Source organism: Amorphotheca resinae, assembly GCF_003019875.1.
Source record: "Amorphotheca resinae ATCC 22711 unplaced genomic scaffold M430scaffold_8, whole genome shotgun sequence".
Classification (NCBI taxonomy): Eukaryota; Fungi; Ascomycota; class Leotiomycetes; order Helotiales; family Amorphothecaceae; genus Amorphotheca; species Amorphotheca resinae.
The window spans coordinates 1,526,640-1,542,671 of NW_020194478.1; the positions used below are offsets into that span (position 1 = coordinate 1,526,640).

Here is a 16,032-nt window from a genome sequence, read left to right on the forward strand (position 1 = left end):
GAATGGGTGAATAGGTAAGCGAGAACCCCTTTGTCTTCGACGGGTCCTAACTGGACTTAGGTTATTCATGATTGCATTATGATAAGCATATGAGGAATAATATTTCTTATATTTGGGCTTCTACATCTCCTCCTTGATCATATCTGCTGCCTTCTCTGCAATAGCATACAGCGTACTTGTCAGGTGTCCACTCACTTGAAACGGCATCACCGAAGCATCCACCACGCGCACATTTCCCGTGCCATAAACCTTCAACTGAGCATCCACCACCCCGCCCAGCTTCTTCGGCATCATTGCCGCCGTCCCCAGCGGATGAGAGTTGGCCGAACCTAGATCTGTCAGACATGTCTCCAGATAATCGAAGCCAACTTACATGACTGTTTGATCCAACTTCCCCACTGCTCATCGGTCGCATTGGCAGGGACAACCTCGAACCCAGGAGATATTTCGGCTGTGAAGGCACTCACGGGCTGCGTCGCCCAGAACCTCCGCGCCCATTTGGCGATTGCAATCTGTATGGCGAGGTCGAAGTCAATCAGGAAATAGTTGGGGTTGATTTGTGGATAGACTGATGGGTCTGGTGAGCTTATGTGGACGTTCCCTCGAGAGAACGGCATGAGCAGCCAGAAGGCAGAAGCCAAGATGGCCCTTGGTACTCCTCCTACTTCTACAGTTGTGCCGATGATCGTTTCGGCGTCAGGGACACCCTGCGAAATGAGGCCAAGTTGAACTTTGAATAGATATTCGAGGGCAGATGCGTTTACAGAATTATTGACGGCGTTGGATACTTGTAAAGCCCAATCTGCGATGCTGTTATTGGGTACGTTTCCAAAGAAGTCCGAGGCAGAGCTAAAAGCAACGTATCCCGTGGTCCCATTATACGTGGTATTAGTTTGGAGAACAATAGCGGTATTTGGCTGATCTTGGAGATTCTCTCCTACTCCAGGAAGATCTACTTTGGTGGGAATCCCGTACTTGCTCAATATCCTGTAGTCATCAGCTTTGTCTACGTCTCGAGAAGGAAAACGCACGCTGGATTTCCAATTCCCGAAAGCTCAAGAAGAGCTGGAGATCTCAATGATCCAGCTGAAAGAATTACCTCCTTCCTTGCGTTCAGGGAACTTACACTGCAATTCTTAGAAGTCACCTCAACTCCTTTCGCAATAACTTCATCACCATCCTTCCAAACAATTCGATTCACAGTTGTGTTGAGGAACACAGAAAGATTTGGACGACTTTGAACTGGGTAATAATACGCTCTTCCGGCATCCTCCCGGACGTTGGCTTCTCGGTCAACGGTGCTTTGCCACACAGTAAAGCCACGCACGCTTCCTCCGTTCACATCGGAATTATGAGGAATCCCCAAAGCCCCCCAGGCTTGTCCAACTTGTTCGTGCAATGTCCCGTTCAGCAGGCCATAGGGATATCCAACCTTCAGTGGGCCATCTCTGCCATGATCTACAGCAATGTACGACGCCCCAGCTCTGGTCTGCGCGGCAGTAGGAGCATCAAAATGCTCACTCTTCTTATAGTACGGAATCAGATTCGCCCAGTTCCAACCTTTGTTTCCAATGGTTTCCCAGGCATCAATCTGAGCCTTCTCGGCACGAATATATGTCATCCCTTTCCTAATTAGCTGGCGCTCCTCCTAAAACAGCATCCTTACCGTTGATCGTGCTGCAGCCGCCAAGAGCCTTGCCGGAATGATATGCGATCCTCTGCCCTGCGGCGTAGGTCTGATTCGTTGATTCATACTGCCAATCAATTGATGTCCCTTCAGCGAGGGTGAAGTCCTCAATGATCGTCACATTCGGGTTGTTGTATACCTCTCCTCCCGCTTCGATTACTGCGACGGTGATGTTTGGAAGCTCTGAAAGCCGATTTGCTAATGTGAGACCACTGGGCCCGGCGCCGACTATGAGATAGTCGAACTCCAAGACTGAAGCGTGACAAATGGCAAGGAGGGTTGTCGCAAGAAAGAGAACTGAACTGTCCCGGCAGAGTAACATGATGAAAAGAAGCAGAGCTACAGCTCTCTAGGTGATGACCGTGAAAAGGACGAGAGCGAGGGAACTCATATCGAAGGTAGCGACACTCTTTTTACATGGCATGCGCTCAGAATTATTCCGTATCAGCGTAATCCCTGGTGTTGACGTGAATCGTACGGCGCAGCTGTTCGGCCTGATAGAACCGCCGATTACCCCAACCAGTTCCCCGCATTTGTTCTCCCCGTTTCCCAGAAACATTCCCTGTAGATATCCAGGATATGGAGAATCATCGGCCCGTCAAATTGAGACGAAGGAAATGCTAGGTGGAATAATTCAGACCGGGGAAGTATGAAATTCAAATAGGATGAAATATACCCAAGATATTCGAATACGGCAACCAAGCCTCATATTCTGGATTCCCTAGCCCTCTTCTTTCTCTATACCCAGAATAGATAGCCTCTTAAGAACCTATGCAGCATGAGTCTCTCACTGACCAAAGTTTATGGCTGATGCCTGCTTACTGAAGAAGCCAACCAATGCGAGTCTACGACCGACCATTCCTTGATAGAATAAACAACTGCAACGCACCCTGGGAATCTTGGATGCATTACTAGCACAATAAATATTGTACAAGGCAACAAAGATAGAAAAAAAGCTCAACCCGAACAGATGTCCATCCAAGAAACGCACAATAGACATCATGAGCCTCAAGATATCGCCCATATCAATAGTCAAATCTAGATCCGAATCTAGATCCGTCACAGAAAATGTATCTGACCGTACTTGTCCTCATATGGAGCCTCTAAGGCTCCAGCAGGTAAGAAGAAAACATCGTCACGTCTCTTTCGATCAAATCCTATGGGATAAATCTCCTCCATGTCCTCCCTGTGCTTAGACTTTGGCCTCCCGTCCCGGAGACGCAGCTTTTCGAAGAAGACATACGACGCGTAGAATATCGCAGAGGTATTCCCAGCACTAGGACCCTTCTTACTCAGAAAAGTCTGCAACATTTGTGCTTGTAACTTTCTCTCCTCCGGGAACGTCTTCGCGATCTCGCGCAAGAACCCAGCTTGAGTAACGTTGGGGTCCCGAAGGTGGGCTTCGATCTTCCTTCTAACCTCGTCACAGGTCTCGAAGATCGGAACTTCACCCTCTTCTTCGCCATCGAGATGGATACCAGAGACATCGTTCTTCTTGTCCTCGTCGGCCTTCTTGACCTTCTTCTTCGGCATCTTCAGGCCCTGCAACTCACGCTTTTTGAAGAACCGGAATGCCGCAAAGTAGAAATCACAGCCACGGCCCTTGTCCGGACCATTCTGTGTCATAAATGTATTGTATGACCTATTGCTAGATCCGACAGCCTTGGCGAATTCACCGACGTTCATCTCCCCGGAGCCAAGGTAGGCGCGAATCTTGCGCCGCACCTGGTCACAATTGTCAGTGACGTAACGCAGGCGTGGATCATCACTGTCGATTTCAGGGAGATTCTGGGGCTCTTCAATCTCTGAAGCCTTGCGTTTAGTGGCTTTGCCGGGCTGAGAAGTCTCAGGCCGTTAGCAAGCCTGGTTCACACGCGGGACCCCTACGGCTATACCTTAGGCTTTGTCAGATCTATACGTGTGGTAGCTGCACCCAGGACGTTCACATTGCTATCAGTCTCTGCAAGAGGCTGTCTCGCCATAACGAAGGGCTGCGCCATCTTGTTTGATAGCTGGGGATTAACGTGTTTTGAGAAATCGTCGCGTCAATTTGTGGCGTTGACGCGTCTGGACCCTAAATGAAGGTTATTCCGACCCCTTTACAGACGGGCATTACGATTATCAACCAATGAGGTTGATAAGAACTTAGAGGGTCCCTCTATACATTCCTTACGCAATAAGAATCAATGGCGTTGATTGGTCAAAACTCCCTTAATAGAGTAAACATGCACCGCCACAAGGGGCAGAGCGTGGCGGGCCGCTGAGGGTCTTCCCTCCCCCACATTTTTGACTTCAGCGTCACTTCACGAGCTTCAACAACAAGTTACAGCAATTGTGGGAAACCAGCCTTTCCTTGGCTCATCAAGGATGAATCGAAATTTGGAGTAAGATGCGCGTGCACGCTGTGCATGTCTCCAACTTCTCTGTGCAACCCAGCAAGTCCCATCTCAAGTGAGACACCGTTAAAGGAGGACTTTGGCTTCCGCCAGAAGCTTGCAACTCCATCTCAGTATTCTCTTGGTTTGTGTTCCTTGATAAAATGTTGCCATACCCCAACTCCAACTCCAGCCGTGCCACCCCAGCTCTTTATTATCGTCATCTCTTTCGACAAGTGCATCGTTTCGGAGCCCGCCGAGTTGGAGCAAAGGTGGGGGCTTATCTCTCCTATAATCGAAGTCATGTCTATAGTTGATAAAGCACCTTGAACCTCATGGGCATGCCATAAATGCATGCCATATAGACTGCACTTTCAAGATTGAAACGGCTGTCAAAATGCCTTCTGCTACGCTTCCCACGTCTTCGTTGTTCACCATCGTGCCTCTGGCACCCGAGCTCCGAAAGGATACGCTGATTGGGGCTGAAGTCGTCCTTAACAAGAGGGGACCAATCGTCCCAAGCACACTCTTGCCAGATGATATCTCTGTCCTCCGACAAGCTCTATATGATAATTCGGTTCTGGTTATCAGAAAACAGCAAGGCATTGATCCGCATGCTTTGGAGCAACTGGCAGCTATCTGGGATGAGAACTTGATTAATGTCCATTCAGCTGGAAAAGAACAAGTTCTGGATCCTCGTAACATCTTATCTCGAAACAATGGGGCACGACTTCCAAGGGCGCAGAATGTGCAGATAATTGGAAATGGAGAGTTCAAAGGATATGAAGGGATTGATTATTTGAATCTGAGACATATTGTAAGTGGCATGACCTGAACAACTATACATCTACTGATACGTGCCAGGATTCTGCAGACTTTCACGCCGAGCCACTGACTAAAGAAGCCCTTGAAGATGGAGAGACAAGATTCTATCGGTGGCACCAGGATGCCCCATTGTATGAGAGTTTGCCCGGGAAAGTGACGTTGATTCACGGATTGGTTGTTCCCAAACTACCAGACCAGAAAATCAGGTTTGACAACGGAGAAGTGATGGAAGTACAGGCAGGCTCCACAGCATGTGAGACAACCTACTGGTCACGTAAAACCTGCTTCACTGACCACGAACAGTCATCTCGGGGGCGAGAGCTTTCCAACTACTGACACCCGAGGAGCAGGAATTTGCCCTAAACACAACTGTCCAGTACGCTCCCAGAGCATATGAATGGATCCGAGATTGCAAAGCAACATCCGACGGTCTAGGAATCGCGAAAGTTGGCGATGAAAAGCCTAACGACGAGCTTCCTCCTTGGACATGGGACAAAGTCCAAGCCTTCCCGGTATGAATACATGAAGCAATTGCGTGAGTATTTTACTTACAACTTCTCAGATGGCCTGGAAGAATCCCGGCCGGCCAGAACAACCGCATCTTCAGATCCTAGGATGCTGTGTCCATTCCCTACGCACCAAAGATCCAGTGACGGGTAAAGTGACAGTGATTGACGACCTGGCGGAAACACGAAGGATCTGCTATAATCTGCAAAAGAAGGCCGTCAAGCCGCAGCATATATATGCACACCGATGGGAAGATGGAGATTTAGTAATCTTTCACAATTATGGGGCTTGGCACTCTATTACGGGCCAGTTAGGCTCTACTCAGAGATTGATGTGGCAAGTCTCGATGAGGAGTGCTAAGGAACCCGAGCCTGCAAGAGCTTAATCGCCTGCAAAATATGATGTGAAACGAAATACACCTAGGTAGATTTTGAGCAAATGCACTTTGCTCCACCCAAGAAGGATTAATATCCTGCTCTACACAATGAACTATATATATTTCCAGGGGGGATGGCGCAGTGGTAGGACTGTCCATTCTAGTTCGGCCCTGGGCAAGCCGAGGTTAGGTTCGAATCCTGACCCCCCCACCAGAGAGAAGAGGTGCGCTCTCTGTTTCCTACCTCCCTGTGGCCATTACCTCCCACGTTAAACTCATGGTTCGTGAGCCCCTGAAATGCGTAATGAAAGGGCATGGAGTAGTACTACTGTCCATGTAAAATATACAGTGAGGAAAGGGCCTGCTAGCCCTATAGAAACAAGCCGTCTTTCTTCCGGATTCTTTGGGCGATACACAAAGAATTATACCTGTACCGAGCTTCTTGCCGGCGGTCGCCGAGCGAAGGCCAAGTGAGGGGATTGGCGGTAAGGGGACGGTGCAGAACTCGGGTTTTTCACCTAACGTGGGGATCGGCGCGCAGGTCAATACGGAGGGTTTTCCTGAGGATTTGAAAGAGGTATATAGGTTTACAGTGGCTGTTGTGAAGCTGGTTCATCCTGTATATATGAGAGAGATGTATAGGTTTACAGTGGCTGTTGTGAAGCTGGTTTATCCTGTATATAGTAGAAGTTCCGCAGAGCCACTGGCTGGGTCGGCGTAAGAGCAAATATTATATATATTTACATTTCCCCCTAGTCCACGAATTTGTACCAATCCACGGCAGAGCTCCTTCTTAATCCCATCAATGCTGATTCCTGGGAATAGATGGCCGCTATGATTTTAAATTTTAGAAGCAAAAACTACCCATCGTGGTTCAGGAAAAGGAGTTTTCGTTTGTCGTCCCGTCGAATAATACTTGCGTACATATACATATGCACATACATCAATGAGCTAAGGTCACTGTCATCACTCAAAGATCTCAGGTCGATGTGTCGAGGCCCGATTTTGGGTTACTCTCTTGGTGAGGTTCCATAACGGCGTCTTGCTTTCCCAAACTTCATCCTGCTTGATTTCAATTCGACCATCAGCGGTGAGATACCTAACCTCAGTCAATGATTGAGTTCCCCACACGACGACCTCCCCCTTCAAAAAAGCCGTCACTGGCTCTAGCCACGTACGGATGAGTTCCTTTTCTGACGGAGTCAAGGTATCGCCATTGCCGAAGAACCAAATAGGCATATCGGTGCCATGCGTAGCTCCTACTTGCGGAGGAAGCCTCTTGTCGATACTCTTCGTTCTCCAGTCGATTCTGTAACGATGGATATGGCTGAGCGGCACATGTTTTGCAATCGACTGTATAAAACCCCGTAGCGTAGAATGAATCTGCATGTCGGCATACAGCCTTCCGAACGTGTCCTTCCACTCATCCCTTGATAGAGAGGAATTCCTGTACGGAGAGCTGATTGCGACGGCAATATCGCGCGGATAATCCCATGAAAGGCGGTCAACCAACGACTCGTACGAACTTGGGGGATAGATCATCTTGTAGAGATGAAATTCTTGCGTTAAATCTCCAATCATGGTCTGGATCCCGAGTTCCATCATGCGTTTACCAAATGCTCCGCTGTAGATTCTCTGGAATAGATCTTCTGACATGAACTCGCCATCCAGGACGGGCCTGAAAAACTTTTGTTTCAGTTTACCAACAGCTTGGATGAGTTCGTCTGATGATTTGCGACGAAGTGCTTCAATCTTCTGTGAATCGCTCCATGAATAGGGTATCCCCAAGACAGAGATTAATTCGTCAAACTGTTGCTGGGCTTCCGAGACTCGTTTTGGCTCAACACCGCACCCATTTGACCATAGGAAAACCCGACGAATTATTTGCTTTTTCGAGTTAGGTCCGATATCATATGCCAGTTGATGGAACGTTGCATAAGCTCCAGCAGAAAGCCCTCCGACGGTGATGTTTTCTTTGTTGCCTCCAAAGAATGTTATATTCTCATATGTCCATTCGAGAGCGAGGCGTTGATCCCAGAACCCAAAATTGGCCCCCAATCCAAGACCTTTCGACAACTCATTCGAAGATAAGAAACCAAAAACTCCGAGACGGTAGCCTGGTGATACAATAATGCACTTGGCATCCGTCTCGATTAGGAGATCTGATGGATCTTCTGAATTATTTGATCCAAATTGAAGAAAGCCCCCATCTAGTTAAATTAGTATAAATTCCATGATTCTTCGATTTTCGAGGCCTACGCATATGGAAAAAGACAGGCCAGCCCCCGTCCGGAGGGTTCCCAAGCGGCACATAGATATTGAGCTGAAGACAGTCTTCATCTGACGATGATTTTACCCCGAACTTGGGGAGCTGGGGGCATGGTGAGCAAGGTTTGTTGTATTGGGTTGGATTCTGCGCCGAGCCGTATGAAAAGCTACGTGGCAGAGCTTCTGGTCTTTTCCATCTTCTCGCTCCCGTCGGAGGGAGGGCATATGGAACTCGGGAAAAACGATGGCACTTCGGTCTTCCCGTAGCCGAATCAACTATAATCGCTCCTTGAAGGGCACCTTTTTCGGGGATGGTGACCAGCATGATGCACTCTTTGAAGGTGGTGATCGAGTGAGTATGATGGGCGGAATGCCGGTTTGACAAGGGAGGTGAGCGGGGGACGCACGTGATCAAGTAAGTACCTTCAACCCAGTAGTGTCTACTACAGTATATCTAACTAAATTTGTTGATTCCAATTGAACCAATATTGGCCTTTATCATGGGTTTCAAAGGCAAATAACTTCTGTGTCTCTACAAATTTCTGTTTAGAAAATTCATCTAAAAGTACTGGTAGTTTTGTACTCTAATTCAACACTGCTAACCACATAATTGGGTACCTCAGTATTTACCTAGGAAGTACAACTGCTTTTGAGCTATTCATTGAAAATCTATGTAAAAAAATATAAAAATATATAAAAAAAGTACACATATTAATCTTCATGAATTTTCAGGTCTATAAGTCTTAACAGATAGGTAGGCCGGTCTGCTGTGCCGATATACAAAGATGGGTCCTGACTGTTGATTTCAGCAGAATTACTAGAATCTCTATCAGATATCTGACTTTCTTAATCTCCGTATTGCCTGATCTATAATCAATTTTATCTTCTTGTTTTAGTTTGTGAGCATGAATTGCCGATTCTGTTTTGACAATTAGAATCTATGAGTTCCTGCTGTAAGGTAGTGGAGCAGTAACCTTTGGCTTACCTTTGCTTATTGTCGCACTTTATGTGCTGTCCAACAGACTTTCACGGATAGAATTTGAACAAAGGACATAGTTTTCTACCTATTCGAAGTTGTCATTTACAGTTAAATCTATTTATTGTAATCTTTCATCAATCAGGGGGTGAGAATGTCGTCAAACCTGAACTTAAGGAGATCGAAAGGTGGGGGGGCTCCTCAGGAGCTTATCTTCCCTCAAATTTGGAACCGTAAGGTACAAATCTGTTTTTCCCCCCAAATCGTCTAACGATTATTTAAACTGTCTTATTATTGATCCGTCTTTCTTCTATTCTTCAGTTATAATGGCCCCCTCTGCAACGGAAGGTTTATCCACGTCAAAGCCTATCTACAGGAGCGGGGATCCCAGCCTCACGATTCCCGAAGACGTTCCAAAAGGCCCCCCTTCCTTTGATGATAAGTATGAGGAACGCAAATATCTTAAACACCGGCTGGCTCTTGCGTTTCGGATTTTTGCAAAATTTGGATTTTGCGAAGGAGTTTCTGGACATATAACACTGAGAGACCCTGTCCATCCTCAGAACTTCTGGGTCAATCCTTTTGGTACGCATCTTCCTAGTCTACCGTTCCATGTCAAGATCAGGCACTGACAAGTAGAGGTCTCCATTTCTCCCTAATCACGGCCGACGATCTCATTCTTGTCAACCATGACGGAAAAGTTATTGATGGAGGCAGGAACAGATTCCTCAATTATGCTGCCTTCGCGATCCATTCAGAGATCCATGCTGCACGTCCGGATGTATTGTGTGCAGCACATTCTCATAGTCTTTATGGCAGAGCCTTCTGTGCAACTGGTCGCACCTTGGATCCGTTAACTCAAGATGCTTGCAACTTCTACAACGATCACGTTTTATATGAGTATGACTGTCATCTTTCGGAGTCTCTTGCTTTTCCTAACTTCCACTAGGAATTTTGGCGGAGTTGTTCTTGCATCTGAGGAAGGCAAGAATATTGCGAAAGCACTCGGGAGCAAGAGAGCTGCGCTGCTGGGGAACCACGGTTTACTCACAGTTGGAAAGTCAATTGAGGAAGCGGTTGCAATGTTTGTACTTCTGGATAGATGTTGCCAGGTCCAGCTCGCAGCTGATGCATCGGCGGCTGGTAGTGGTAAACCTTTGGTGAAAATTGGCGATATAGAAGCCAAGGCAACGTGGGAAGCTATTGGGACAAGTGCATCAGGATATTGTGAGTCAATCTGCTTTCTCTAAGGCATTTTGCTGATATCACCTCGAAGTCCAGGGACTGCCTCTGTTCCAAATTGTGGAGCACGAGCTTGGTGAAAGGACGTTCATGGGAAGAGGCGTCGAACCTATTTAGCTGTTTCCCTATTTATGCGACCAGTACATCGATCCAGATAAAGAGACATCGTGTACATGAGTAAATCAGCATCCTGATCAATACTTTAGTATTATAGGATGGAGAGCTGGTTGGATATAGGGAAGAGAAGGTTAAGTGTCTACTTGACGCTCAAAAGCTTGGCAAATTCCAGGTATTTCTATCCGAAAACTCAAGGATTGCTTCTTCCATGATCATCCCAATCCTTCATAAACCAGTTCCAGCTAAAGATTCTCATATCCTCCTTCACCCCAACCAGTTGCCAACTGACCTTGGAGGAGGCTGAGTTTGTATCAGAGTGGGGCCAAATATATGACTTTTGATCAGAGCTCTTTGAAAGAGATTTCATTCCATCAACTGTAATAATCCTGGACAGAAGGTGAACGACGATGGGAAGAGGCAGACATATCAACAAGATGGCAAAAGCCTTTCTCATAGATTCAGAGGTGAACCTCCCTCGAAAGAATCCTGTATAAAAGTCTATACATTGGTATCATGAGAAACTCGAACGTATTACCATGAAACTCCATGCAACTATGCAATGCACCTCCACCTATCTTAGGCTGTTCTGGATATTCGCATTCCCTTTTGGACATCGCCTCTACCTATCAATCTTCTTGAAGAAAGCATTGAAAGGTCAAGTTTTCTTTGGCGCCCAATTCTGCAACCATTGTCTCGCTTTATCCAAATTACCACCCTCCGCTTCACATGCAGCTACGCACCATTCGAGATCATAAACGTTTTCACCAGCTAGCATCTCCGCCAACTTCCTTCTTTTTTGACTGCTTTCGTCGACACAGAAATACATAGGCTGGGATCGATCGTTCACCGTGTCCGTCAAAGGCTTCACTAATGGTAATGCGTCTTTGGTCGATAGAGCCGGAGCCGACTTATCAATCTTGGCCCTTGCAGTCTTGCAGAATTCGTTCGTGCACCATGCTTTCCCACAGCCGGTGATTAATTGAGAGACGTATCGGCGTTCGACCCGTCGCTTCATAGCCTTCCCCTCTGGATCGTACATACTGACGTACAGAGGGCCAAAACAGATGCTACACAATCCAAGGTCATTTCCCGGACCTTGTCCCATCCTAGTAGCCGCTCCAATCTCACCGTTTTTCCCGACACCTTCCAGGGTTCGCCCGCAGTTGACATTTCTGCAAATTGCCGGTTTGGACCGTGAGGATTTCTCGAGTTCATGGTGCTTTAGATGCGTGGCCATGTCACGCAGTCTGACTATCTTGGAGCAGAGATGACACTCAGTGGTTCTTGCACCATCTGCCAATTCGTGTTCTGTGAGGCCCGTAATTAGTGCTTCGGGGGAAGGATCAAAGGGGTCGCCTTCTTGAGGTACTTCCAGGTGGCAGAACTGGCACAAAATAATCTTTCCCGGACAAACCGAGGTTCTGTGTACGGCGAGATCCTTGAGATTTACTGCCTGGTACGAACAGTTGGGGCAAGGGCGTGAAATATGGAAAGCTTCATCATGCCTTTGTTTGCTTCGAAGAGTGTTGCCGTACTCAGAATCATGAGGGCAATGCCAGTGATTTTGCCATTCTTGAGATTTTTTCTGGAAAATATTCCCGCAGTGCGGACAAAGGATGTTGTTTCGTAAACAGAAATTCTCGTGCAGAATCATGGTGCGCTTGGGAACCCATTGGTGGCAGTTTTTACACTGTTCTTCATCAGAGCTGTGCATCTCTGTATTTTCATCCTCGATGACGGCCGGATTCTCGGATTCATCTAATATGGTCTCTTTTGAGACGTTCTTCGCGCGTAATATGAATTTCCGCGGATGTCCTGGATCCTCTGAGAACTTGTGGACATGTACGGATATAAAGAGTGATTCCGCTCCATCCAAGCCGATATTTGATGGTAGAAGAATGATTTTCTTTGTTGATTTCGCACTGAAATCGCTCCAGAGGTGTTCATCTTCACGTGGTCTGGCTCGTTGGTGTGCGGAATATGGGCTGACGAGAAGATCGATATCGTCATCATCCTCGGCCGTCAACTCAATATAAAGTGCTTGCCCTCGATCCCAAGAGGGTAATTCAAAGTCAACGTAATCGCCTTCGACAACCTGTCCATCAAACGGCTTCCAAACATCAATGTTCCCTCCAATTGAACTTCCCTCAGCGGTTCCTGGAGCTTTTTGCGCCTTCTTCATTATCTGCTTCAACGTCTCCCGAGCCTGCTCCTCATTCAAGGCTTCAATATCAACCTCCAAATCCGTATCCACAACGCATATGCCATCGCCCTCGGGTAGGAATTTATCAATAAGGAACTGAAATTCTTCCGCTCTAGATCCCCTAACTGTCAAGATTTCCCCGTTGGTTAACGTTGTGAAGTTTTCCCGTAAATGCCGCTCAAGTAATGCCTTCCAATCTTCCGGGTTATATCCCGCCTCCAGAGGTCGTAATCGCACGTATGTTCCTTTTGGCAGTTGCTTCGCATGAACCGTGATTCGTGTAGGCTCTTCTTCGTCTTTCGTTAGATCTATTGTAGTGTCTTCTGTAAGATCGATTGCACTAGCTGGCGATCCAGCATCATTTCTAGTGATTGGCGTGGGCTTTGACTTTGCCGGGGCTTTAGTGATGCCAAGTGCCTCCAAGAGAAAAGAACTCAGTCCAACTTCGCCCTCCTCAGCAGAAAATTCCCTGATCCCTGCGTAAACAACATTGCCATTATTTGAGTTGACCAATCGAAAAGTAAGTGGATGTGGGAGCTGCTGTTGCGTGTCTCGCCATTGCGATTGCTCTGCTCTTGCCGCCGCGAGGGAGTATGGATTAAAGGGATCGAAAGAGGCACCAGGCCTAGTCCTTGAATTGACGGTTACTGTTGAAGCTGCTAGCAATTGTTCGAGGGCAGATTGAGGAAGGACAATCTTGTCGCCCGGTAATGTCTTGTTGCCATTTGCCGCCACCTTGAACACCCCAGACCATGCTAGAGAGATGTCCTGTGCTGCCATTGCGCTGGATATGTTAAGAGTTCGTTATTAATGTAGCCAAGTCCTCGATATGGCTTTTAAAAAGAAGTACATATAGGCTGGCGCATACGGCGTGGAGGTGGCAGATTGATAATCACAAGAAAGTGGAAGAGCATCTTCGAGAACTTTATCGCCCTCTTCGCTTATGATAAGCATAATACGCTAAGATAAGGTAAGATAATACCACGATACGGTGAGGCACAAGCACGTGACAGTGTGTATCAAACGTCATCCTTCACCCCACTTGAGGGCTGGCAGCGACGACGACAAGAGAAATCTCCTTTGCAGCGATATGGAATCTGGTCTGTCTATATCTACCGCACCGCAGAGCAAGCTTCCAACTTCACTTCTTCAACTCCTTTCCAATACCCTGGTCCTCTATCAAACCGTCCCATACCTTCCAGTCTCCTCTGTGTTGGCCCTGGGATCCACCTCTAAATCCTTCCATGCCCTCATTCACAGGGCACCACACGTATTTAGACGTCTTGACTTGAGTCAGGTCAAGTACGCTCGGTCGGAAATTGGCTCACTCGATCACGGAGGAGAAGTATGGCGGAACATTCAAGTTGATGAGAATGTTACGGAAGACGAGTTGGTCAACCCTTGTACTAAAGATTCTTATATTGAGATAATCACAGTTTCTACGGAGGTCCCTTGAGGGGGATTTTCAGCAATCTTCGACGCCGAAATATTCTTCAAGATGTCCGGACCTTAGTCCTTGATGGGCTCACAGTCCCAGCTGATTTAGTCACCGAGATCATTACCCACGAATCTTTCAACGTCCAAATCCTGTCAATTCGTGATGTCCAACATCTGAACGAACGTAAACTGCAACAAGCCCTTTTGTATGCAGTCAGACCTTCGAGACCAGCCGGAACACCTAAGCTCCAGGGCTTGTATGTATTCGGGCCAAAGGATCCCCCCTCGTCATCTCGACTCCGACCTTACATTAAAAGATACCCCCCAGGTGTTGCACCGCTAGATATAGTCCCATCATATGGAGGGTCAGTATCCGCAAGGGGTGCACAAATTGGGGCACGATGGAACCAGAAATCCGAGGATGCGCTCGCAGAGGACATGGCTAGTGACAAGTGGTTTCAGAAGAGTGGTAAGGTCTTTCCAAAAGTGCCATCTTCGGAGTGGGCAGAAACCATTCAAGCTTGTCAGGGTATTATATGTTTTGATGCCGTTCTCTGCAATGGACCTCGACATTCAGCCTTGATCAAGTATACTTCTTTCGAAAAACCGAATAGTTCACCTTGGTATTGGCGTCCCGACGCATACATACCGCCTCGGATTGCAACGCATGGGCTTGGAGTCTGCAGTCGGTGTGGTGGTGCTCCTGAAGGCGTCGCAAGGTTTGAAATATCACCCATGGAACGCTTCCCGCTGCTGGCTCCTCCACCACTCCATTCATCAACTATCAAGTCAGCGAAGACTCCGTTACGCCGAGACTCCCACCATACAAAGGAGCTGTTAGTACGCTGTGTCGAATGCCTCCGAAATCGATACTGCGAGAGTTGCCACAAATGGTGGTGTGAAGATTGCTACGAAGTCGGAAATCCGGGCTACACATCCACTGCAACTGAGTCGTTGCATAGTGTCAGTGCTGGGCAGGAAGAACTAAATAGAGATGTCAAGGTACATATCAATCTTTGTATTGCGAGTCGTATTATGGAAACGGTGCTGTCCGAAACCGGTAGTAATGAAGTGCGGAGTTGAGTGGCCTTCACCGAGGAAGATACTTAAAACAAGATGGATTCATTTTGTGCACCATTCCAGACCACCAGGCTGACTTGAGAGTAGCTGGGGGTCATTCGGGGTTGCTTTGGATGTGGTCTCAATGTAAGTGCCGTCACGAGTATGGATTTTGGATGGATGTTGATGATCTCAGTGCGCCAGATGCATCGATCGCACCCAAAGGATGTGCAGTCTTTGCACAGGAGGATACTGTCTGATCCATAATGAGGGATCAACGCCTATTACGGTACGATGACATGATCTCAGTGGTTGTAAACTCTAACTGACGATGTTCTAGTGCGATTGTATGGAAGCTCTAACGCATGTGTTTCTGCTCGTTGAGTCATCTGCTGATAATATATGTAGGGTGCACAAAGAGCGGTCGACGAACGAGGGAAATGTATTAAACGCGGAAGCAAGCGTACTGCTGGATGAGGTACGACCTACAGAACTAAACTCACGACTTTTACGAATTTTTGTATTTCAACTTGGATCTAACAGGCTAGGAATTTGTTTGGATGGATACTAATTGTCTTGCTGAAATTGCTTTGGTAATTGCAAGCTTGAACAACTGCAATCTTGGGTGGTATTCCGTCCGGTACTGAGCAACTCCACCCAATTAGGTTATTATCGGCGAACAAGCTCCCCTCTGAATATGCAATCAAATCAAGGATTGATCACAGTCTATGGCGGAAATATCTGACAAGCTATGAGTGCGATGATTGAAGTCTTGATTGAAGCGCCGACAGGTGATGGACGTGATGTACTCAGCTTGGAAAGGCGCTACTAAAATCGGGAATGTCTTGATTATTGTGCAAAACTTCTGATATCTGCATGACCTGCTGGTCATATACTTTTATGTGCCCAGATTTCTTGGTTCCGTGGACGAGTTAGATTGACAAACAGTTGAAGATTCCT

General features: G+C 47.2%; 7 protein-coding genes across 7 annotated transcripts; 3 read left to right on the forward strand and 4 right to left on the reverse strand.

The window, feature by feature from the left end:
* Nucleotides 1-120: 120 nt before the first annotated feature.
* On the reverse strand, nucleotides 121-2,218 carry M430DRAFT_59892 (hypothetical protein; the record flags this gene model as incomplete). The annotated part of the gene is made up of 5 exons (XM_024868828.1): nucleotides 1,667-2,218; nucleotides 1,032-1,623; nucleotides 374-987; nucleotides 196-335; nucleotides 121-150 (listed from the first exon to the last, which is right to left on the reverse strand). Exons 1-5 carry the CDS (start codon nucleotides 2,007-2,009, stop codon nucleotides 121-123), a joined length of 1,719 nt encoding a protein of 572 aa, XP_024719876.1. The 5' UTR covers nucleotides 2,010-2,218.
* Nucleotides 2,219-2,547: 329 nt separating this feature from the next.
* M430DRAFT_43518 (hypothetical protein) lies at nucleotides 2,548-3,687 on the reverse strand (the record flags this gene model as incomplete). Its single annotated transcript, XM_024867626.1, has 2 exons — nucleotides 2,548-3,523; nucleotides 3,583-3,687. The coding sequence occupies 2 exons, from the start codon at nucleotides 3,685-3,687 to the stop codon at nucleotides 2,747-2,749; spliced, it is 882 nt and encodes a 293-aa protein (XP_024719877.1). The 3' UTR covers nucleotides 2,548-2,746.
* Nucleotides 3,688-4,406: 719 nt separating this feature from the next.
* M430DRAFT_142850 (hypothetical protein) lies at nucleotides 4,407-5,846 on the forward strand. Its single transcript, XM_024862786.1, has 4 exons — nucleotides 4,407-4,879; nucleotides 4,927-5,140; nucleotides 5,191-5,399; nucleotides 5,450-5,846. The coding sequence occupies exons 1-4, from the start codon at nucleotides 4,460-4,462 to the stop codon at nucleotides 5,777-5,779; spliced, it is 1,173 nt and encodes a 390-aa protein (XP_024719878.1). The 5' UTR covers nucleotides 4,407-4,459; the 3' UTR covers nucleotides 5,780-5,846.
* A 587-nt stretch (nucleotides 5,847-6,433) lies between these two features.
* On the reverse strand, nucleotides 6,434-8,396 carry M430DRAFT_67862 (hypothetical protein). Its single transcript, XM_024869313.1, has 2 exons — nucleotides 8,030-8,396; nucleotides 6,434-7,980 (listed from the first exon to the last, which is right to left on the reverse strand). Exons 1-2 carry the CDS (start codon nucleotides 8,361-8,363, stop codon nucleotides 6,737-6,739), a joined length of 1,578 nt encoding a protein of 525 aa, XP_024719879.1. The 5' UTR covers nucleotides 8,364-8,396; the 3' UTR covers nucleotides 6,434-6,736.
* Nucleotides 8,397-9,340: 944 nt separating this feature from the next.
* Nucleotides 9,341-10,373, forward strand: M430DRAFT_104180 (hypothetical protein; the record flags this gene model as incomplete). The annotated part of the gene is made up of 4 exons (XM_024860910.1): nucleotides 9,341-9,599; nucleotides 9,656-9,914; nucleotides 9,964-10,241; nucleotides 10,291-10,373. The coding sequence occupies 4 exons, from the start codon at nucleotides 9,341-9,343 to the stop codon at nucleotides 10,371-10,373; spliced, it is 879 nt and encodes a 292-aa protein (XP_024719880.1).
* A 168-nt stretch (nucleotides 10,374-10,541) lies between these two features.
* M430DRAFT_43522 (hypothetical protein) lies at nucleotides 10,542-13,451 on the reverse strand. The gene has a single exon (XM_024867627.1). It carries the CDS (start codon nucleotides 13,354-13,356, stop codon nucleotides 11,029-11,031), a length of 2,328 nt encoding a protein of 775 aa, XP_024719881.1. The 5' UTR covers nucleotides 13,357-13,451; the 3' UTR covers nucleotides 10,542-11,028.
* Nucleotides 13,452-13,666: 215 nt separating this feature from the next.
* On the forward strand, nucleotides 13,667-15,096 carry M430DRAFT_105122 (hypothetical protein; the record flags this gene model as incomplete). Its single annotated transcript, XM_024860979.1, has 2 exons — nucleotides 13,667-13,965; nucleotides 14,013-15,096. 2 exons carry the CDS (start codon nucleotides 13,667-13,669, stop codon nucleotides 15,094-15,096), a joined length of 1,383 nt encoding a protein of 460 aa, XP_024719882.1.
* Between the last annotated feature and the right edge of the window lie 936 nt (nucleotides 15,097-16,032).